This window comes from Gorilla gorilla, chromosome X, assembly GCF_029281585.2.
Source record: "Gorilla gorilla gorilla isolate KB3781 chromosome X, NHGRI_mGorGor1-v2.1_pri, whole genome shotgun sequence".
Lineage (NCBI taxonomy): Eukaryota > Metazoa > Chordata > Mammalia > Primates > Hominidae > Gorilla > Gorilla gorilla.
The window spans coordinates 145,419,439-145,443,487 of record NC_073247.2 but is presented as its reverse complement, the minus strand read 5'-3'; the positions used below and the strand labels follow the sequence as shown (position 1 = coordinate 145,443,487).

General features: G+C 41.0%; 2 protein-coding genes across 2 annotated transcripts in view; one reads left to right on the top strand and one right to left on the bottom strand.

The window, feature by feature from the left end:
- GPC3 (glypican 3) overlaps positions 1-24,049 on the top strand; it is a 452,688-nt gene that overhangs the window by 310,890 nt on the left and 117,749 nt on the right. The window contains exon 6 of the mRNA XM_019019454.4: positions 15,366-15,486. Coding sequence (XP_018874999.1) covers positions 15,366-15,486 — 121 coding nt within the window. The remainder of the gene's footprint in view (positions 1-15,365; positions 15,487-24,049) is intronic.
- On the bottom strand, positions 5,836-6,252 carry LOC101129206 (small ribosomal subunit protein eS24-like). The gene is given in 1 exon segment (XM_055376021.2): positions 5,836-6,252. A coding segment is annotated over 1 exon segment (417 nt).

Below are 24,049 nucleotides of genomic sequence, written 5' to 3'. Positions count from 1 at the left end.
AAGGAATACAAAGTGGCTAAGAAAACCAGAGGGAGAGAGACAATTTCCACCCTTTCCAAGACCCTCCAGGCTAGAGAGCTTGGGTAGATTTTGACCTAGTTGTCCTTGTGTGCATGGCTGTGAGCTTTTATTAAGTATTTATGCAGCAGTTTATATTTTACCAAGTGCTTTACAATCACTTTTATTTGGCTTAGTAAAGTTTTCCTGGAATCCCATCTACTTTATGATCAGAAGAGTCATTTCTTGTTTGCTTAGCACCTCCATGTATACAGCCTCACACAATAGGCCACTTGTTCCAGCAGGAGAGCAGGTGCAAAGAGTTGAGCAGTGGAGGGCACCTGCAGCTACCAGGGCAGTTGGAGTGGGTGTAGTTTACACTTCAGCTCACCTTTTCTCCCCCTTTGTTATTCTTTCATGTTACGTTATTGCTGGCAACTTGAGAGTGGCAGGGTAAGGCTTGGGCCTGTCAAGTGCAGAGCTGTCCTGCATATGGACACTGGTAAAGGTAGGCTCTTTCCCCTGTGCCAGTGTCTCTGCCCATACCCACCATGGCCATGCACTTCCACCAGGCAAAGACTTGCTGAGTGTGTTTCTTTCTGCTGCTTCAGGGTTCTTGCTGCAGCCTTGGTCCTAGATCTCTGGACATGAGTTTAGGAAGACTATAGAAAGAGCAGTTCGGCCGGGCGCGGTGGCTCACGCCTGTAATCCCAGCACTTTGGGAGGCCGAAGCGGGCGAATCACGAGGTCAGGAGATCGAGACCATCCGGGTTAACAAGGTGAAACCCCGTCTCTACTAAAAACACACAAAAAAATTAGCTGGGCGCGGTGGTGGGCGCCTGTAATCCCAGCTACTCGGGAGGCTGAGGCAGGAGAATGGCGTGAACCCAAGAGGCGGAGCTTGCGGTGAGCCAAGATCGCGCCACTGCACTCCAGCCTGGGCGAAAAGTAAGACTCTGTCTCAAAAAAAAAAAAAAAAAAAAAGAAAGAGCAGTTCTACTCTCTGCAGACAAGACCAGCCAGTGTTCTTGGACAAATCTAACACTTAGCTACCTTATTCTTGGTAGTCCCTTCTCCCTTCCAGCAACCACGGCAGCCCCCCTGCACCAGCACTCTGCATTTTGTGATGTAGGATGGTGTGGATGTATAGATGGCTCATGAAGCAATATGGCTACACACTCTCAATCACCGGTTTGCAGTGGGAATCCAACACAGTCATCAGTTGGATGTTTCCTTTTCTGAAGACCAGATTTGCCAAGGCAGAAACTAAATGCTGGTTCGTGAAGTCCAGACCGGAATTAGTAGGCCAGAACATTGGAAAATTCAGGACCTCCAACTACTAAAGTTCTGTGGCTGAGAACAGGGCTATGTAGATGCTTAATAGGTAAGTGTAGAATAGATGATGACACTCAGTGGAGCATAGAAAAGGAACTCTGCTGTTCTCTAGGTTGCCACTGGTTTCTAAAATGGTGTGATTTGGCAGGTGGGACACATTGACAGGTTTACCTCGAAGGGCCCAGTGTAACATAGGTCCTCAGTCAGTGGCTGCAGATTTAGGGGAAAGGCCCCAGGGGCAACAGGTTGACAAGGGTTAGGCAGAGTAGCTTAGAGTCTCCATCACACAAACTGAGCATTGGATGAGGCCTTTTATCTTAGGTCAGTTCAGTAGACATTTATTGAGTGCGTACTGGGTGCCAGGTACTGGGTAAGGGAGTGGGCCTAGAAATGAATACAGACAAGAGCCCCAGGACAGAGTTTTGCTCAGGAAAACACAGCTGGCAAGAGGAAGTCATACCTGAACACCCGGGGCTCACTCAAAAAAACATGAAATACTGGCTTGGAGGAACAAAACGAATTCCAGAGCCTGGGGCCTGACAAGTGAGTCAGTTAAACTAACACCTTCCTGCCCTTGTCACTACTGGCTCAGGATCTGGGTAGGGCTAATTCTGCAGGTTGAAGGTTTGAGGCCTGGAAGTGACTGTGGCTAAGGCCAGAGGAGCTGACGGAAAACAGTGGCAGGAATGTTTAGCTTTCTTTTCAAGTGTATCAGTAGTACCTATTTGCATGAAAACAGTTAGTTCTTTGAGGCTGATCTTTGGCAATTTATTAACCACAGTTCAGCCAGACATCCAAAAGAACACTGAGGAGCCTTTCCTCCCTCTGTTTACTACATATTCTAGAGATGCCACACAAGAGAAAAATCCACCAGGCACACTTTTTCCTGTTTCAGACTTGCCTGTCTCCCAAACGTGTCTGGAGTCAGTTAAGAGTGATTGTTTAGGTGGACTTTGAGAGTCCTGTTCTTCATTTTGAAGATCACCACATTAAAGAATGGATGTTTGTTGTGGGCCCTGCAGCAACTGGAGACAAACAAAGCAGTGTTCTGAGCAGAGAGATTTGAAATAGCATGTGGGCATTTTCAAGAGTCATCTAATTCATTACTTGTGACAGTATCCAAAGTGGAAGCAGAATATTTTCTATCACTGAGAGGAGGAATATGAACTGTGGGAGAAGGAGGGAGGGGAACAGGCTTCTGACACCCAAAGCTGGTCACTCGGGAAACTTTGGAGGGCTGCCCTGGGCCACAGGTGAATGATTAGTTCTTCTGTGAACTAAAATTAATTTTGAGCCGTTTGAAGCCCTTTCTGGTCATTTCCCCCTCAGATGATGCCCTGTCTCCTGGAAGGTTTGGGAGGGCACCTCTGCTAAAAAGTTCCTCTCAGCTAGGCTTAAATGCTCAGTGCCAGCCATTCACACATCATTGCTCAATCGCGATGGCAAAGAAAGTTCCAGTGCTTTTTCCCTTGCCCATTTTCCCTGATGATAAGCCATTCCTACTCATGCCTTGACCCATACTTTACCGAGGACCAAAATAAGAGAACTGAGACTCTTCCACTTCTTAAGTTCTCAATGTGGGGATGAAGGGATTTGAAGCTTCCCCTGGCTATTCATTGCAAGGTTTATTTCTTCTCTCTCAGGAAGCTCTTTTTTATTTTTTTTAGAGACTGGTTCTCCTGTACTCCACCCAGGCTGGAGTACAGTGACACCATCATAACTAACTGCAGTCTCAACCTCCTGGGCTCAAGTGCTCCTCTGGCCTCAACCTCCCAAGTAGCTGGGACCACAGGCATGCACCACCATGCCTGGCTAATTTGTTTTTAAGTTCTGTAGAGACGAGGTCTCCCTATGTTGCCCAGGCTGGTCTCAAACTCCTGGGCTCAAGCAATCTGCCCACCTCTGCCTCCCAAAGTGCTGGAATTACAGGTGTGAGCCACCATGCCTAGCAGGGGATTCTTTTCAAATAACCTTTATTGAACATCTACTGCATTTGAGATGCTGTGTTTGGTGCTTTCACGTGATAAAAATAATAACAGCAGCCCTCATATAGAACTTTCTATGTGCCTGGCATTGTCTTAAGCACGTTATCTCAATTTGCTAACGTTCATTATATCAAATAATTCTCAAAACAGTGCAGGTGGCATTATTCCTATTTTATAGATGAGGAAACTCAAGTTTGGCAAGGTTTAATTATTTGTCAAAAGTCACACAGCAGGTGGGGGCACCAGCTTTGAACCCATGTCTCTGACTCCAAGGCCAGTGCTCTTTCCACCACATGACTCTTCCTCCCTAAAATGTATTATGTACTTGCTGCCTCAGTAAACTATGACTGCCAAACTGAACTTAATCTCTTACAGCAATTATTGATCATTATTTTGAACGTCAGTTACCTTCACACAATGCCCTCATGTTGTTGAGGTATGTGACTAGTTCCTTGCCCCCTTGTTCTTTGCTATTCTATTTGGGGGAGGTAACAGCTTCATTCCTGTCTCACTAGCAGTGATGCCAATAATAACTTTAGTTGCTGTTATTTGGCCTCTGGGCCTCAGTTTGCCCCTCTGTGAGAGGAGAACATTGGGCTGAATGACTTTGAAGGTCCTTTCTAACCCTGATATTTTCATCAATTAAAATCTAACTTAAAAATAGGTAAAGAGGCTGGGTGCAGTGGCTCACGCCTGTAATCCCAGCACTTTGGGGGGCCGAGGCAGGTGGATCACGAGGTCGGAGTTCAAGACCAGCCTAGCCAAGATGGTGAAACCCTGTCTCTACTAAAAATACAAAAATTAGCCAGACATGGTGGTGTGCGCCTGTAATCCCAGCTACTTGGGAGGCTGAGGCAGAGAATTGCTTGAACCCAGGAGGCAGAGGTTGCAGGGAGCCGAGATTGCGCCATTGCACTCCAGCCTGGGCGACAGAGCGAGACTCCATCTTAAAAACAAACAAACAGTCGGGTGCAGTGGCTCACGCCTATAATCCTAGCACTTTGGGAGGCCGAGGCGGGCGGATCACGAGGTCAGGAGATCGAGACCATCCTGGCTAACCCGGTGAAACCCCGTCTCTACTAAAAATACAAAAAATTAGCCAGACATGGTGGTGGGCACCTGTAGTCCCAGCTACTCGGGAGGCTGAGGCAGGAGAATGGCGTGAACCCAGGAGGCAGAGCTTGCAGTGAGCGGAGATCGCGCCACTGCACTCCAGCCTGGGCGACAGAGCAAGACTCTGTCTCAAAAACAAACAAACAAACACACTAGGTAAAGATCGTGTCCTTTTGGTTTAGCTTGAGTAGGACAAGAAAATGTCTGGTCCTAGTTCTCTGGACTAGAAGGACTTGGTAAACGAGTTTGGGGTGATTGAATAAGAAGTCTCTACCACACTCGTTCTGTTATTCCCCACCCCCGATTACTGAGCTTTGAATTACACCTTTTTCTTTCTGTTTTTAAACACAGTTGGAGTCCTCTCCTCATTTGTATGTTCCCCTCAAGGACAGCCATCAGAGAGACACTGCTCTGGCTTAGTGTCCTGACCGCCATGTTTAGTTCTCACCAGCTTGCTTACACTTTGGGCTCTGCCTAGCTTGCAATTCTCACAAGAATCACTTTTGCTGTGCTTATTTACTTTTCTCTCTCTTTATCTCTAGCCTCTTCTGCAAAGTTGGTTTCTTCAGACTAACATTCAGGTGACCTCATCTCAAGCATTTTCTCATTACCTTCCCCTTTCTGCTGGGGGACTGTTCTCTACAGCCACAGACTCTTCTGCTTGTAGTGGGTGATACTAACCTCTCACTCTTTCCTCACCATCTGAAAAATATTCTTTGCTTCTCTGGGTTTCAGTGGCTTCCTGATTATGTACCAAGACAAATCTTTTAGTCCCTCCTCAAAGTAAGGTTGGAGACTGCACTGTAAACAGATTCTAATGCAGTTATTCCCTCATATAGCTAATGGCTACTAACGGAAATATAGAAATAGGTTTATATCACCAAACACCGCATGTTCTCACTCATAGGTGGGAATTGAACAATGAGAACACTTGGATACAGGGCAGGGAACATCACACACCAGGGCCTGGCGTGGGATGGGGGAATGGGCGAAGGATAGCATTAGGAGAAATACCTAATGTAAATGACAAGTTAATGGGTGCAGCAAACCAATATGGCACATGTATACATATGTAACAAACCTGCACACTTAAAGTATAATAAAAAAAGAAAAGAAAAAGAAAGAGAAACAGGTTTACATGCCCTGGGTTTCTTTCCTAGATTTTGCTTCCTCTCTACTGAAATCTACTTGTAATTTCTGAAAGGCTGTTGTTGGAGAACACAGGTACTTCTTGGAGTAAAGTGGATATATCTGTTTCTAGCACCCTCGTAGCTTAACATTGGCTCTGAAGTAGTACTGCTATGCAAACAATTATGAAAGACATTTTTTTCACATGAAAGTTTTTAGTTTATAAATCCTCTCATGAAAAATCCACAACGGCCGCAGATAACATCATTGCAGCCCTTTACTTCTTCGGCTTTTTGCCAGCACCAACATTGGCCTTTGCGGTCCCCCTGACTTTCTTTATTGGGTTCTTGCATTCCTTTCGTTGCTTTCTTGAGGTCTTTTTCTTCTCATACAGGCCATGTCTTGCAAGTCTATGTTTGGGTTCATTTTTCTTTGCATAATCCAGGGAATCATAAATCATGCCAAAGCCAGTTGTCTTGCCACCACCAAAATGAGTTCTGAATCCAAATACAAAGATGACATCTGGTGTGGTCTTGTACATTTTGGCTAGTTTTTCCTATCTTAGGCACTCTTAAATTTCTGTCTTAGGCACTGTTGCCTTCCTGGGGTCAAGGACATCAATGACCATTTGTTTCCCCTGAAGTAGTCGGTTGGTCATGAACTTTGTAGTTTGGATAGTTACCGTGTCGTTCATGATGGCTGTCTATCCTCAGACAGCCAGGAAGGAGAAAGACATTTTTATTTAGATATGTGCATAAATAAAGAAGAAGCTAATTGTTTCTGTCTTTATTAAGCACATTTACAAATCTCAGCTCTTTTCGCCTTTGCTTTATTTTACTGTGCATTTATGTAAATTAACACTGTATCATGGATAAAGAAAAGGACGTTTTCTTAGGCCTCTTAATAGGATGGTTTTTCTACCCTGTTTTCTGGTTTGTCTTTAAAGCTATTTATGCTCTTTAAATTATCCAGTTTTTCCCACAGTGATTGTTGTGGCCAGAATGCGTTCCAAGGAAACAGATAAATCACTGAGTTAGGGATTACATGCAATACTGAATCTTGTCCATAAGATGGCGCTCTGAGAATGTGAGATCTCTAACATTTTTAGCCATGTATAGCTGGGCAGCATATTAAACTTTTGTGAAATCAAATTTTTTTTGGTGGGGACCTAGTCTTTCTGATTGGCTCTCAAGCACTTGGAACCATTCTGATACTTAAGGGAAGAAGGAAAGTGAATTTTCTAGCAGTTCCCTTGTCCTAAATCAGTACTAGCAAGTGTCAAAAATCAGCAAGATCTGTTTGAGAGACCTTTTAAAGAAAGGGATTTCTTCTAAATGTGGGACTTGTGATACTAACCCTATGTGTTGTTACAAATGTCCCTGTCTGGGTATCAGATTTTTCATCTACACAGTGAGTGGATTGGACCAGATGATCGCTGAGAGTGCTTCCATTTCAAATGATCTACATTTGAATTTGTTGATTTCCCTCCGCTACAACATTGCTGCCTCAGCCAGAACAGAAATGAGAAGAAAAGATCGCCTATTTTACGCTTGTTTGACTCTATTCCTCTTCTACAAGTGCTCTCTTTGCTTCAACTGTCCCAAGACAAGCATGCCCAGATGTCCTGTTTTAATGAGGTTCCTTTTCTGTTTATGGCTTTTGCGCAGGTTTTTCCCTGCTCTCCCCAACCCCCTCCGCAATCCCTAACCAATCTGCCTGAACAGAAGCATGTCCCCCTTTTCACTTCACAAATAGGATCTTCTTAGTATTATGACAGTCATCTTTGTGCTAAACAGATACCAAACTGGATAAAGAAGAAGACGCCGCATGTAAGGTAACACTTCTAACATCCAACATAGCATGTCCAGTTAAGAAAACATTAGATTTGGGAGGTAGGAACATCTCTCAGTTTATTTTTCCTCCTCCACTTGCTAGTATTCATTGCCAGAACCATGTCAAAGCCTCAGTAGAGAAGCAGCATTTTGCAGAGGAGGACAATTAATTTAATTACAGATGAGTATTACTAAGTAGCTAATCCATTGTTACAATCCCCCATGGCCAACAGTGTCCCCATTCCTGACATCCTCTGGGCAGTCTGTGGGTAAGAAGAATTGGGGCCACGCTGGCTCATCCTCATTCAAGGCCTGTCGTGAACCACGTGCTCCAGTGGCACAGAGCTAGCCTGAGGAAATGAAATGCTGAATTAATGAATTAATACAAAGCTGCAGAGGCACCCTTCATCGATTGACTTCCCTCTGGGCTTGAAGCTCAGAGCACACATGTTACATGAAATTCCCCAGGGGCACATCACACATGTTGCCTTGGTGTAGCCAAGATGACAAAGGCAGGGGATGCACTAAGACATTGTTATCCTGCATTTGTTTTCCTATTGTCCTTAGACAGTTGAAATCTTCAAATAGTCTTTGGTATGTGTCTAGTGGCATGGATGGTGGTGGTGGTGGATTATTTATTTCTCTAACTTCAACACCTTGTCTCCCAAGAACACAAGTATGTCACTGAATGGCTTTGACCTGCCCACCCTGGCCTCCCAAAGTATGGCTATTAAATAGCCATACTGTTGTATCTCTGTGTAAGAGAAGAAACCCTATACACAGGGCTCTCTCCAGGGGCTCTTAAAGGGCAAGTCCAAGAATCTTGCTGAGTAGGCCAAGAGAGCTTTGTGGCGATGCTGCTGGGAGCCTTGTAGACCAATATAAGCAGCTCATCCATTGTTTCCTACAAGGAAGAAATGTAGCAGGGTGGTGAGGAAATGTCAAATATTTAGTCAACATCATTTCTCTCTAAGAAAGCAAGACCAGCATAGTGGTTAAGAACCCACACAGCTGGAGATGGAACCCACACAGCTGGAGATGGATTCTCAAAGTTCACACTCCAGCTCTGCTGCAGACAAGCTGTGTGACTTTAGGCAAGTGACCTACCTTCTCTGTGCCTCAGCAGCAGCAAAAACAGGCTGCCAATAGGGTAGTCAGGAGGATTAAGTTCATGTTTTCTTTTTCTTCAGTGCTTCCAACAGTATCTGGCACAGAGAAAGCACTCAGTAACTGACAGCTAGTATAAGTACCATGAGGTGCTTTGGTTGATTAAAAAAAAAAAAAAACTAACCAAGCCTCTGCCTTCAAAGACCTCACAGAGTACATGGGGTGGCAAATGGAATATACATAAAAGGAGCACTAGCAACTCAGGGCAGTGCCCACAGTACATTTCAATGCGAGAGCAGTGAGGTCAGCATGAGTCAGGGTGGTTCAGGGAGGCCCTCAATTCTCATCAGGTGAGGACTTCAGGCATCTACAGGAAAAGGTAGTGAGAACTTGAATATGTTCTTTGCCTCTGTTTTGAGGGAGGGTACAACTGATAATTTACATTCATGTTCACATCCTCACTAATATACTGTCTTTTTGAAATAGGCAGGTCGGAGTTACCTCATTGAAGAGTAGAAAATAGGGCCGGGCATGGTGGCTCATGCCTATAATCCCAGCATTTTGGGAGGCCGAGGTGGGCAGGCAGATCATGAAGTCAGGAGATCAAGACCATTCTGGCTAACAGGGTGAAAACCCCGTCTCTACTAAAAATACGAAAAATTAGCCGGGTGTGGTGGCGGGGCACCTGTAGTCCCAGCTACTCGGGAGGCTGAGGCAGGAGAATGACGTGAACCCAGGAGGCGGAGGTTGCAGTGAGCCAAGATCGCGCCATTGCACTCCAGCCTGCAGCAGAGCGAGACTCCATCTCAAAAAAAAGAAAAGAAAAGAAAATATATATACATATACATATATAGAGAGAGACAGCAAGAGAGAGAAGGTTTCACTCTGTCATCCAGGCTGGAGTGCAGTGGTGTGATCTCGGCTCACTGCAACCCCCACCTCCCAGGCTTAAGTGATCCTCCCACCTGAGCCTCCTGGGTAGCTGGGACTGGGACTACATGCACACGGCAACATGCCTGGCTCATTTTTGTGTCTTTTGTGGAGATGAGGCTTCACCATGTTGCCCAGGCGGGTCTGAAACTCCTGGACTCAGACGATCTGCCCACCTTGACCTCCCAAAGTACTGGGATTATAGGCATGAGCCACCACACCCAGCCAATATGGGCTATATTTAACCTAACAAAGTTGACTTGGTGACCTGATGTCAACCACCTAAGGTTTGAAGGAACTCAAGGGTGACATTGTGAACATTGCCCCAAATATGTGTTCTGTCATAAGAAAGCACCTTTAAGAAAGGACATTGGTGATGGCCAACATAACTCTTATTAACAGGAAGGATTTCCCAGAGGCCCTGAGATGTGCATCTGAGTCAGGCCCACTTTTTGTTTTTCTTTTGTTTTGTTCTCTTTTGCCTTTAAAACAACTAATGCCTGGGAATATAATGTATAATATGGTGACTATATTAAAGAATACTATATTGTATATTTCAGGTTCACTAAGAGAGTAGTTCTTAAATGTTCTCACCACAAAAATAAAGATAATTATGTGAGGTGATGAATAGGTTAATTAGCTGGTTTGGCATAATCATTTAACAATGAGTACATATATCAAAACATCACATCGGAAGTGTACATGTATTTAACTTTTATCAATTCTACCTCAAGAAAGCTGGAAAAACATTTTAATTAACTGCTATATAAAATCTCATTCGTTATATATTAAACTATTATAAAGATTAAAAATTGTCATGGTAAAAAATATTTTAAAATATAGAAGGATATAAAAAAATAAGATTTCACTAGCATCTCCCTATTCTCACTCACTGAAAGTGACTGCTCTTATCCTTTTCTTATATATCCATCTAAAATTTTTCTGGGCATATTTGAACATGTATAGAGTATATAAGAGTAATGCAAATGTAGACCCATTTTCACTGCAGATGCTGCTATTTGTATCTGTTACAATGTATCTCGTACTTGATTCCATATCAACACATACAGATCTACTTTGCCCTATTAATGTGCTCATAGTATTTCATTCTAACACTCACTACTTTTAAAATTTGGTTCAATATTTTGTCTGGCTAAGGAGCAAAGGATAGAGACATGAGAAACAGAAAAAAGTATTGAGAACTGTGGGAGAGGTATCAAGATACCTAAAGGATAGTGCAAGAACACAGAGTTTTTAAATAGTGCCACTAAACTTAAGCAACTATAGGCATCAGTTGGACCAGGACTTTTGGTTACTGCCTTGTGAAGTAGATGCAAAAATGGCAAGTTTTAGGCCTAAGCCACAGGGCAGCTATTCCCAACACTTCTGTAACCAGAAACCATGCTTAATTTGCTAGAGTCCTTTGAGGATTTAAATAGCACATGGATAGAGCGGAACAGTAGATGCTATTTCAACTTTCAAAAAGTTTGGCAAGCTTTTAAACCCAAAACTGTCTTTTAAAAATGGAGTCACTGTGGGATCAGGGAGCAGTGTTTAGTCCTGGCACTTTATCCATGGCTGGGAGATAAGAAATTTTAAAAAATACATAGCTAAAGGGGCACTTTTCTGAATGACAGAAAATAATACAGTAGGACCACAAAGGATCAGCTGTGGGATTAATTTGATTTAATATTTATAATAGTTTTGGAAGCCGGAGTACGGGGCAAAATCGCTAAGTTGGCAGATGTCTTTACACTACTCCAATGAGGATAAGAAGCTTTGGAAAGACGCTTGTTTTATAGGAGTGGACATAAAAGTGGTTGGCAAGCTTTGATATGAAAAAGACCAAGGATATGTCTCTAGGGACACATTCCTGAAGTTCATTTCAGAAGATTTATAATGAACCTTACCTCTTTATCTGCAAATAGGGTCTCTGCTTCAGGCATCAGTAGGAGTTAAAGGAGAGAAGATGGAGTTGGTAGTATCATCAGAAGATGAATGATATTTAAACAGACCGCATTATATGAACATAAAAGAGGAGGCTAGTAGTGAGCTGATACCCACCAGATAAAGAATGTTCCTTTATGTCTCTTTAACACAGCCCCCAAAGGCAATTGGTATTTGATGATTGGTGATCTGTGTATTCATCAATTAACTTTTAAAGTTAAATAATCTGAATGTGTTAAGCTATCATTTTAGAAGAAATGCAATCAAATGTGCTCTTCAGCATCTTTGCTACAAAATATTTTCCTTCTCAGAGGATGACTTTTAATTATGAATGTCAGAACTAGATTTCCTGACCTCCTCTGTTAGCATGCATGTTTTTCAAAGTATGTCCTTAATATTGGCAGATATATTGTATCATGGACGGGGACATCTAATAGAATGAGATTAGTATCTTCTGAAGTTGTGAAATTTTCAGTAATAAAGAAATAATGCCCTATCTAATTTTCAGTAATAAAGAGCTAATGCCCTATCTACCTCTCAACTTCACAGTGTGGTTGAGAAGCTCAAATGAGCTGAGTGATATGAAACTGCTTTGTAAAGTGCTGTACAAAAATATGGTAATGTTAATTATTCTTTGTACTTCATAATTTGGGATTAGAAATATAAATTGACTCAAAATCTATGAATTTATCCTTTATAGATATAAATGCCAGTGTGTGAAAATCAGTATACAAGGATGCTCTCTGCAGCATTGTTTATATTAACAAAATATTACAAATTATTGTTAATCAGTAAGGCATTGGATAAAGAAGTTACTACTGAGCCATACAGAGAAATAAGAACAAGGCATTTCCATGTGTTCTAACATGAAAATATGTCCAAAGTATTTATTTAGTTTTAATTTTTGTTTTGAGACAGGGTCTCACTCTGTCACCCAGGCTAGAGCACAGCTCACTGCAGCCTTGACCTCCCGGGCTCAACACTTCAGCCTCCAAAGGTGTGCACCACCACGCCCGGCTTTTTTTTTTTTTTTTTTTGAGTGGTTCGGTTTCATTTTAAGCAGTTCTTTTTTTTTTGTATTAAAATACTGCAACTCAATATTTTTGTCAAAGTTTCCACTTTCTTATCAGAGACAAAAGCCAGAAAAATACAAAAAGTGTTCCTTTCCCTCGTTTCTCAAGCATAACATCCAACAATTTGGCAGCTGGTAGCTGTTTTTGACAGTTGTGACTTGTATTTGGTGATATAAACAAGATTACAGAAGCACTAAACCATAAATGTAGTTTCATTTTTTTGGTCATTACTATCATTTTACAAAATATTTAACTTCTACTTTGAACATTAAAATGTAGTCCAGCTTTTTAAAGCCACAATTAACCACCATATTTTTTATAGGACCAAAACAGTTTGATTGTGCTTTAAAAAATGATCATTTAGAATCAATTAATTAGAATTAGAAATGCTTAATGCCTACCTTAAGTGGATACCTAATTGATTCCTAAAATAAAATTTTGGTCTCTTTAAAGATGTTCAAGTTGCAACATTGAAGCTGCTTTGGTGGTGCTATCTAAATGATAATCTGTTTGCAAATGCCAAATGAAAACTCTTTGTTGGTAGATTGAGCTATGTGCCGAATTAAACACAAATCAGTTTAGGCATCTTCACTTTTCATTATCTTATCTCATTGAAAATTATACATAATGTAAACAGTAGAAGCCGATTCACTGATTTTTTTTCCTTAGTTTAATACAAGTGTGCCTCACTTTAAGCAAAATACACTAAATGATTTCTGAAACAGGAGTTTCCTTATTTTTTCAGTTAAAAAGATTTGCCTACAGAATTTCTTTAAATAAGAAGGCTTGTTTGGCCTGTTTAGAGTATTCAGATCACAGAAATTCATTTCACACACAACTTCTTTGAAATACCTACATTGCATAAAATGAGGCACACAGGTACATGTGCCCATTCCATCGAGATTACCTCATTATTTTGTGGTTATTTTATATTTTTCTGTTTGTCATTATTAACACTTTAGTATGCCAGGTTCATTCACTCCCTATTTTAGTTGAGATGAGTTAGTGTTTCTAAGGAGTGTTTCATAATCTCTTGTCCCAAACTAGGCTGGTTTGGGAACCCAGTGAGAGTGACTGAAAATTGAAATTCAAGTCCTAAACATACTTCCAGAGCACAGCCTATCACCCTGTGGAGATAACACACAAACTATCTCAGAGGACCCCCACCTGTGGAAGTGAAAATCATGTGAGAGTCATAGTTCAAAAGAAAAAAGTGCTGGGCACCGTGGCTCATGCCTGTAATCTCAGCACTTTGGGAGGCTGAGGCGGGAGGATCACTTGAGCCCAGGTGTTTGAGACCAGTCTGGGCAACACAGGGAGACCCTGCCTCTACAAAAAATTGGCCAGGCTTGGTGGCTCACACCTGTAATCCCAGCACTTTGGGAGGCCGAGGTGGACGGATCACCTGAGGTCAGGAGTTCGAGACCAGCCTGGCCAACATGGCGAAACCCCATCTCTACTAAAACGCCCAGCTAATTTTTGTATTTTTTGTAGAGATGGGGTTTCACCATGTTGCCCAGGCTGTTTTCAAACTCCTGGGCTCAAGTAATCCTCCTGCCTTGGCCTACCAGAGTGCTGGGATTACAAGTCCAGTCCAAAGTATATATATTAAGTGATACAAAGTTGCAAATCAGTATGAGTAGTATCATTCCAATTTTGGTTAAAATTACCTATTAGTATATGTAGGTGAAAACCTCTACATGTATATCAAACTGTTGACCATGGTCCACTCTTGGAAAGACAGATTGATGGGGCAACTTTTACTTTATGCCTTGTTTATTTTTGTACTTCTTGAATTGTTTACAATGAACATTATTATTTTGTAATTAAAAATATGAATTACAGATATCAATTTTGCCCTTATAACCCTGGCTACCCTATTGTAATTGAAAATACAAAAGTATATAATGAGAGAGCAAAAGCCCTGGGAATCTTTTCATTTCTTTAAGAAAGCATTCCATTATCAGGATCAAGAGCAAGTAAAAAAGAGCTCAAAACCTTTTTCTGTCTTTGGCAATGGTGTTCTGGTATTTCCACATGATGAAAGCAAAAGGAATAAATGAAATCTGTTTCTTGTTTGCTTTGTTTCGCAAAATGAGGAATAATTCTATGTAGAGGTCTGGAACCAATAAGGAAACCACCTCATTTGTGAATCACTGTCCCAGTTGAAGTTGGCAAAACCCCACACTGGAAGGCAGAATTGCCTAGTACTTTAAATAGTTACCCTTCTCATGATGGTGAGGATGTCCATTGCTACCTTGAAACTTCAATTCTGGAGTAAAGCCTATGGTTTATCCTACAGGAGCACATTAAAATCTTCCCTTGGGCTGGTGTTCTCTCCTCTCATGGAGAACGCAGAGGGAAGCTTACAGGTATAATTTATGGTGAAAGTGATTTGAGAAAGTCTCCTGAATAGATACCCAGCTCCAGAGCCTACAGGAAATGGTGGGAGGAGGAACAAGAGGAGAAGGAAGAGGTAAAGAACATGGAAGAATCTTTCTCCTTCAAATGAGTAGAAGGCTCACACACAGTGAAGGTTCATTCTGTGTGCTTCACTGTCATGACCTTGAACCTCCCCTAGCACAGCTCTAATCACTCTGCCTGGTCATTGGCCCTTACTCTTCTAGACTCCCCACTGGACTGAGAGCACAATAAGGGCACACAGACCTTGTCTGTCTTGTTCATTGTTGTATTCCCAACATCTAGGGTGAAAAAAAGCATGTTGAATATATTTGTTGATTGTTGAATGAATTTTTTTTTTTACTGTAAATAGACACTATGTGGAGTGATCTACTTTTGCACCATGAGGTCGTCTCATGAGCTTGTGGTCAGCCTGACTGTTGATGCCAAATACAGTCAGCTTTTCCTTTGTTTGGGACTTTCTTTGACAAACCTTTTCTTTACCTTCACCTTTACAGATACAGCCAAAAGGCGGCAAGGAATGGAATGAAAAACCAGTTCAATCTCCATGAGCTGAAAATGAAGGGCCCAGAGCCAGTGGTCAGTCAAATTATTGACAAACTGAAGCACATTAACCAGGTATGTGGAATGTAAAAAAAAATAATAATAAAAAGTAGAAATAACCGAGAGAGAGGAGGAGGGGGGGAGAGAGAGAGAGAGAGAGGGAGAGAGAGAGAGAGAGAGAGAGAGAGAGAGAGAGAGAGAGAGAGAGAGAGAGAGAGAAAGAAAGAGAGAGATAGCCAGCTTCCACTGTTCAAACTATATTCTTGGGCTTTTAGGAAAGATGCTATTATTTCTTCAAATAGTCTGTCTGCTAGAAAGGACTTCTGGCCTTATTTTTCACCCCACTTTTAAATTAAAAAGACAATATTGCAATTTGAGGGGTAGCTTGGAAAATAGAGGGAAAAATATTTCTCACAATCCCACTATTCTATCCCAACTGTTTTCATTTTTACATGTTCTCTTCTAATATTTGTCCAGAAAGGCACACTCACACAGACTTTTTCCATAATTAGAAATCCACAAGTGACTTGTAGTTCTGAAAATTAACACTATCTTGGAAACACTTTTCTTTTCCATATTGTCACAAATCTTTTTGTTATTGTTGTTTTGTTTTGTTTTGTATTGTTTTGAGACACGGTCTTGCTCTGTTGCCCAGGCTGGAGCTCAGTGGCACAATCATGGCTTACTGCAGTCTTGACCTCCTGGGCTCAAGATATTCTCGTGTCTCAGCCTCCCGAGTAGCTGGTACTATAGGCATGCACCACCATACCTGGCTAATGTTTAATTTTTTTGTAGAGATGAGGTCTCACTATGTTGCCCAGGCTGGTCTCGAACTCCTGGGCTCAAGCAATCCTCCTGCATGAGCCCCGCAAAGTGCTAGGACTACAGGTGTGAGCCACCATGCCTGGTCCCCACAAATCTTTATATTAATTATTTGTCACGGCTGCATAATATTCTGTTGAGTATTCATCATAATTAATCAGCATGCTTTTGCTGGATATACAGGTTGCTTCAAATTTTTTGCCATCATAAATAAAAGTACCTCCTCATATATAGTGCTTTATCCTGATCTTAGCTTATTTTCTTAACATGCTAAAGTTATTGGGTTAAAGGATATGAGCAATTTAAATGCATGTGTCCAAATTTGCTTTTCAATGAGAATGTATCAGTTTTCACTGCCACCAGCAAGACAGGAGAGGTCCAATTTCACTGCATCCTTGCCAGCTTCTGACTCACTGCCGTGCACAGAGACACCCACAGATTCCCTTGACCTGTACACATAGTTTTTCCTCTCATAAGAAGTTTAGTAACAAGACACAAATAGAAGTTAGTTGTACCATCTGCTTATGATTGCTTTGTGGCCACAATAAAAATGCCACCAAAAAGGCATATACCAGAGTGAGTGTTCCTGCCCCATGATCCATGGGTGGGAGGACTGTGGCATCACTGACTTCTATTTGTAGTTTAGGAAGAACTTAATGAAACTGAAATCCTTATGCAAGAACAGAGGTTTTAATACAAAGACATTGGTATGAGTTTTTAAAATATGGATTTTAGCAGTGAAATTTTTGTGGGTCTTAGAAAATACTTAGAAGGGCTTTCTAAGAGTAGTATATTTTTCACTGCAATTGGCATTGTGAAAGTATTGACAACATGCTTGGGTATAAACTCCTCTGGTGCCTGATAAGGTGCTCTGTACTCAGTGAGCACTTAATAAATAGCTGTTAGTGCTGCTGAGCACATGGTAATGGCAGTGTCTACCTAACTGAGCCTTTTTTGTGTGTGAAAGTACAACTTCACTAAGTTCTATCAAGCCTTGCTAGATATAGTGTGATGATTTCAAAATGCATCTCTGAGGGGATCAGAGCACAAACGATGTAAAACACTTACTGCTGAGTTGAGGGCATGATATGCTTCACTTGGGGACAGTGGTACAAATTATCTCAAACCAAAATGTGTCTAGGTGGCTATGTTCAACTGGTTAGACCCCAACACTGGTGAGGCCAAAATCTCAGTTTCCATCACTGTGTCCCTAATCCTAAATGAGGAATATTGTCAACAGGTCCCTTGTGTCAACAGACCTTAAGGATTACCTACTATGTACTCAGCCAGGTGCCAGGGACTTTGGGGATTCAAAGGAAGTCTAGTCCTCTGTCCTCACGGAAGTCTAGTCCTCTGTCCTCACAGCGTCCTTGGGAGAGGAAGCATAAGCATAAGAAGTGTTTAAATAAAGATAAAGGGCAGCCTGTGATGCAGAGCCTGAAGAGGAGTGCTGCTCATCGGTTTTGGGTGGTATGATTAGGCTAGTGGGAAGATTGCAGAGAGGGGCAAGTGTTAAGATCTGCGATAAGCAATGAGTAGGGTTTGAGTAGGTAAAGACAAGCAAGGGAGGGGCAGTCATAAGAAAGATCGAATGAAGACCTGTGGGCGGACCCCACCCTAGAAAATGGGAAAGCTGCATCAGACATGGGCTTCTATATGATCAGGCAGTCACTAAAAAATATTTATAGCAAGTCCTTTCAGCAAAGGCTTTGGGCACAGTAGAAAGAATTTGGGCTTTGTATCCAAATGGATCTGAATTCAGTTATAGATTTTACTAGGCATAGAACTTTGGGTAAATCAGTTAACCTCTCTGAGCTTTAGTTCTCTCATCTGTATTATGGTAAAGATATCAAAAACTCCAGTGTATATCTATTATATACATATATATAATATGTACACATAGATATATGTAATTGCATGTGCATGACAGGCACTTCATATATGGCAGTTAGTTGTGAGGACTGTGTTTAGGATTTTCTCTATAGGCAGGACTTGGGTTTGAAAGGGAGTTCCAGTACTTTCTGCAAGTCTAATTCTTCTCCCCCAGTTTTGTATGTTTGTAGATCCCTTTGATGCATCTCTTCTTTCTCTCCCATATTGTCTCCTTCTTTTCCTCTCCTCTAACTTTCAGCCTCAAAAGCTGAAACCAGCTGACAGGTAGGGAGATGTACATAGAGTGAGAAAAGTCGCTATTACAATTCCTTTTTCCTACCTCTGGCCATGAATAAGTGTATGAACATTTTCAGTTTCTATACAAATACCATTGAGCAGCCAATTAATTCTCATTGATAAACCAGTTTTACCTGTTTCAGTTGAGCTGTTAAAATTGGTTGGACTCGAAACACACACATTGATTTTTTTTCTCATCTGTGTTGCTTTATATAGCCAAAACACATTTTTTCAGTCCTTAAATAAAATTTATATTTTGGCCGTGATTCGATCTGAAAGTGAGACACTTCAGGGAAGTCATAAAGAAGAAATCATGATGATGATGATGATGTCGATGATGATGATAATGATAATGTATTGTCTTTGTATAGCATTTACCCATATTTCAAAGTGATGTCATGTTCTAAAGTCTAACTGCTTAGGAAAAAAATCCAACTTGGAATTATATAAGATATAAAACTGTGACAGAATCTTTTCAAGAACTCATTATTACTCTTAAACCTTATCTCATTTTCACTGTTTTTTGGAAGGTAAGGGATAAATAATGTTTGTCCTTTTTATAGTTAGAGAAACTGAGGCAGAAAGCCATTAATGGCTGTATAGACATACTGCCAAAAGATCCAGTGAGTTCAGTTGAAAACTCAATCAATCATCCAGATGTTTCCTATACACTGCCAAACATCTGGATTCACTGAATGCCTGACTAAATCGGCCTAAAGATTTGGTGATAGGGAGGAAGAATCAAGTTAACTTTCCAAGTTCACATGTAATTGAGTGGTGAATCTGAGAATGTGATGTTATTTTCCTAAGCCCCTTGCTCGGTGCTGCATCTATTAAAACTACAATAGCATGCTCCAACATACATATTTATAAATACAGAGATACTTCTCCTCTCTCTCTCTCTCTCTCTCTCTGCATGTATGCCCCATGTGCATCCATCCAGATGAACTATAGCTAGGCTATTTATGAGCACATCCCAAAATAGCTTCTCACTTTGTTTCCTGGGAATTCTCAGCTGCCTCCTTGCAGGTTATGGTTACTGTTGATAGCGCTGGAAAGAATATACCCACTAAGGGAATAAAGTAACATTATTTTCATATTGATAGTCCCATGGTATAACCTTGAGGGGATGGGTTCAGAGCCAGGCTCAGGCCCCTTTCCTGGGAAGGCCTACAGGTGTGGAATGTTCTCCCCTCCTCCTTCCAAGGCAGAGTTCATGTGTAACATTCCCACCATCAGAAATGAGGACCTTTTTATTTCCTTTTCAGTTTCTAATTTGTATGAGGACTTATTGTCTTGTGTTAGGAAAAGAATTGAACTCTTTTATGTCCTCAGTGTCAGTCCTGGAATTTGCTAGGCCATGTTGCTTTAAAACAGCAACAACTAAGTTTTGTTTTTGTTAGTATCATTCTGCTCCAGGCTCCTGCATGGAGAGAAGACTCCACAATTACCAAAAATGATCACAACACATCGTTACTCATATAAAACTGTGGGCCATTTATCCCCTAACCTAGTTTTGTTGTTAACTTTTTCTCTCTCTTTAAGAGTAGTTATGTAGTTAGTGCTAATTTAGCAGTCCCTAAACTGCTACAGGACTTACTGTTCCCAAGGAAAAATCTATCCATTTATTGTTTCCCCATTTCAGTTCAGGTTCAAACGAAATACCAGAAATTGTTTTCCTGCCCGTTGTAAACAGTTGAAGCCAGAGTAGTCAATACCTGCCCACTTGGTGTCAGAGCTTTTCATTCAAAGTTAGATAAAGTCTCATCTGTTTGGGATCGTTGAAATGTCCTGCTGAATGGTGGGGGAGTGGACGAGATGGCCTCTTAAGATTCCTTCCAGCCGTGTGATTCCATGATTTGTGGCTCAAGGTCAGGCTTTAACCCAGCACCCTCTTGTGAACAAGTCTTGTGACTTTATTCTCTGCTCTGCCACTCTTTTTAAAACACCCTGTTCCCAGGTCACCGCTTTCCACTTTGTAACCTCTCATCTTTTCAAAGGTTGTTCCCTTCCCACCAGTCTTCCAGCCTGGGCAGATGGAACTTAAACTTGCCCTTCCCCCCCACCCAATTCTTCTGTTCTGCCTTGTTCTCATTAGGCTATGAAAACATTAAACTATAAAAACAGTTTTGCATTTATCACCCCTAAGTTTCCCTCCTCCAGGGCCAGATAGGTGACCTGTTTTCGAATCGTGTTAACCATGTGATTCCATATGAATGATAATTCTGCGATATGTTTACATAGCACAATTCAGTTTGCAAAGCTCTTTCCTATCCATTAGATAATGTGATCTTTATAGCCGCTCAGAGAGGAAAGCAAGGCAGGCATTATTACTTACATTTCCCAGATGAAGAAACTGTGGGCATTAGAAGTCTACTGATTTCCATACAGTAAGTGGTAGAGCTAGACCTAGAATCCAGAGCTACTGATTTCATTCTCTGTGCACTTTCCTTTACTTGTACCAAGACATGGCACACCTATTAGGAAGATCTATATAGAAAAGATGTGCAGAATACAAATAACAAAAACTCCTTAATTTGTGGTCTGATAATTTTCAAGTGCCAAATATGGTAATTTCTATGGCCGAAGCTCTAAAATCAGCAGCAATGAAAGATTAAGCACATTGTTTACAAAATCTCAGTTGGTGAGATTCTTGGAAAACTAACCACCACATTGTATGGAAACAGAGGAACTTTGTGGCATGAGTTTGAGTTATAAATAGCAGAAGAACTTTCTGTTAGTGAGCCCTAATTCATAGAATGATGTTAAATGGTCAAAGATAATTAAAAAATCTAGAACAGACGCTGAAATGTCTCCACTTCCATCCCCCTCTGTAAACACCAGAAAAGTATTTTTAAGATGCCTGGCAGACTCTAGTGCAATGAAGACACTAACTTTTGAAATAGAAAGTTAAAATTTTTAATAAGTTAATTAGTAAAGCTGTTAAGTGCCAAAGGAGCACTCAGGACATTCCTTAGCATGTGATTTTCAAAAAATGTTTGAAATGAATCTCAGACATGATGGAAAACACTCCAAGTAGCTTGTTTTCATAGTCTTCTCACAATAACACCAGTGAGAGTTGTAAAACACTGGCCTAGTGCAGTGGTTGCTAGAAAAGCCAATATTGATCTAAAATTTCTAAATAAAAGGAGAAACCTTTTGAAAGTCAACTTTAAATAAAAGACCTTCCCAAATGGAATTATGTCCCAGTGTCTGTCTTACTTGTTCACATACAAGTGACATGGCAGAACTCTAGTAATTGCCATTTATTTCCATACAGAGCCAGAATGTGTGTGTGTGTGTGTGTGTGTGTGTGTGTGTGTGTGTGTGTGAAGGACAGAGTACCTACAAGACATGTTAGCAAGAGCCAGTGAATGACTTCTGAGTCACAAAAGGACAACGTGAGTTAGTCCTTAAATACCAGACTTAGACTCTGTGGAGTTAAACATTATTTCATGAAGTAAAAGGGAATTCTCTGATACATTCCAAAACGGATTTATCATTAAAAAATCTTCTGTCACTTTGCCTAATAGCCTGAAAAATAATTACAATGTCTGGTGGCTTTGGGGAGCATGTGTTTTTAATATCTTAATTACTATATACAGTTTAATAACACTGCACCAAGAAGAATTCCCAAGTATTTTGTACTAAATTTCTTGAAAATGAACTATTTGCTATATTTAGAATACACAGGATTAAAGGTACTTAAATTAGGTCATGTATTTCAGTCCTTGCATATTAAATTAAATTACTCAAAAATGGAAGATGAGTCAGGAATGGCGAGCCAAAATGTTGTTGGTATTAGTGTTGTGGTCATCTTGATTGAGCAATGGAGGGAAATACATGAACTTTTCTCATTACATTATTGTATTCTTTCATAGGATATTTTTAACTGGAAGTGTTAGCAATGGAAAGACAAGTTCTACATATGAAAAGAGAATTCTGTCAAACAATATAGACTACCAGGTTTATGAAGTTTAGAAATACATTTCTAAATTTTCTATGAAATTCATAGGGTCTCCTATTGTATTTACATTTACCCGCTGGCCAAATGCAGCATCTTTTTTTTTTTTTTTTTTTTTTTTTTGAGACGGAGTCTCAGTCGCTCAGGCTGGAGTGCAGTGGCGTGATCTTGGCTCACTGCAACCTCCACCTCCCGGGTTCAAGCAATTCTCCTGCCTCAGCCTCCCGAGTAGCTGGGATTACAGGTACCCACCACCATGCCCAGCTAATTTTTGTATTTTTAGTAGAGACAGGGTTTCACCATGTTGGCCAGGCTGGTCTCGAACTCCTAACCTCAGGTGATCCGCCTGCCTCGGCCTCCCAAAGTGCTGGGATTACAGGTGTGAGCCACCGTGCCTGGCTGATATTTTTTAATAAACAGTTACAAATGCTCGTTCCCTAAAACGTTTGCAGTTACAAACATTTGCTGTATGAGGTATATCAGTCTGTGTGTATGTATGTGTGTGTGTATTCAAATACTATTTCAGAAATTAACCGAGATATATTTATGAATATGTATCATGCTTCTAGACTATAAGCTCCCTAAGTGTGGAATCACACATTTAATTCTTTGTATCCCATGGCACCTAACACAATAGCATATACAAAGTAGACCCTCAATATATATATAATTAATTGACTGATCAGTCAATTCAAAGGACTTAACCTTTGCTGCCCTTATTTCTGAATTTAGATTTCATTTAAGGTACTTTTCACATTCAATATTAAACAGTGTCTGTGCTAAAGGGCAGAATTATATAAGTGCAGGATCATAGGGTCTAACCCTTTGATTTTACAGAGGATGTTAAAGCCAAGAGAGGGAAATGACTTGTCCAAAGTCATACTACCAGTAAATGACAACACTGGCACTGGGAATGAACAGGTTAATATTCTATAGTGCCATTTGCTCTGCTTCCAAAGGCTCTTAATGCAAACATGCTTGCAAATACACAGACACATTTTCTTATACAGTAAGTACTCCAAATCATGGCAGAAGCCCATAGTCATGAAGTTCATCTTTGGAACAAATGGCTGCACAGTAGGAACCATGAACTTGCTAATTATTTATCACTTATTTTGGATATTAACTAAGTTTGGGCCTAACAAGTATACCTTAGTGCCCAACTGCCTCATTCAACTCATTGGGCAGTTGTTGCACCGGGTGGGGAGGTCTCTGCTGGGATCACTGAACCAAAGGAAGGCAGAATCAGCAAGACCTGTTGCTCATGCCCTTTTACCCACTCACAGAGTCTGACTCAGGCTCCTGTTCTCATTCAGGGTCAGTCATCCTTTCAGTCTCATTCCCTGGATCTCAACTCCTCCACCTTCCTGGACATCTTATAATAATTTATCTCGTGCCTCCTTCCTCCTTCCAGAATGACAAAATTAGCATCATATTAGTCAGTGGGCTTATGTGCCAGATAGCTCAGTTGTTTAGGGCAGTGTATTCAGATTGTGTTCCATAGGGAATGTGGGAGAGGTGCTGTGGAGGTTGTTCTAAGTACCCCATTCCTATTTTAACCAGAGCAGCTCCGTTTTTAAAAATCTTCTTCACATATTGGTCTTCTAAGTAAGATTTCACTTAAAGGGGTCCAACTGCAAAAATAACAAAAATCTTAGATGCCCTTAAAGCTAACATTAAAGG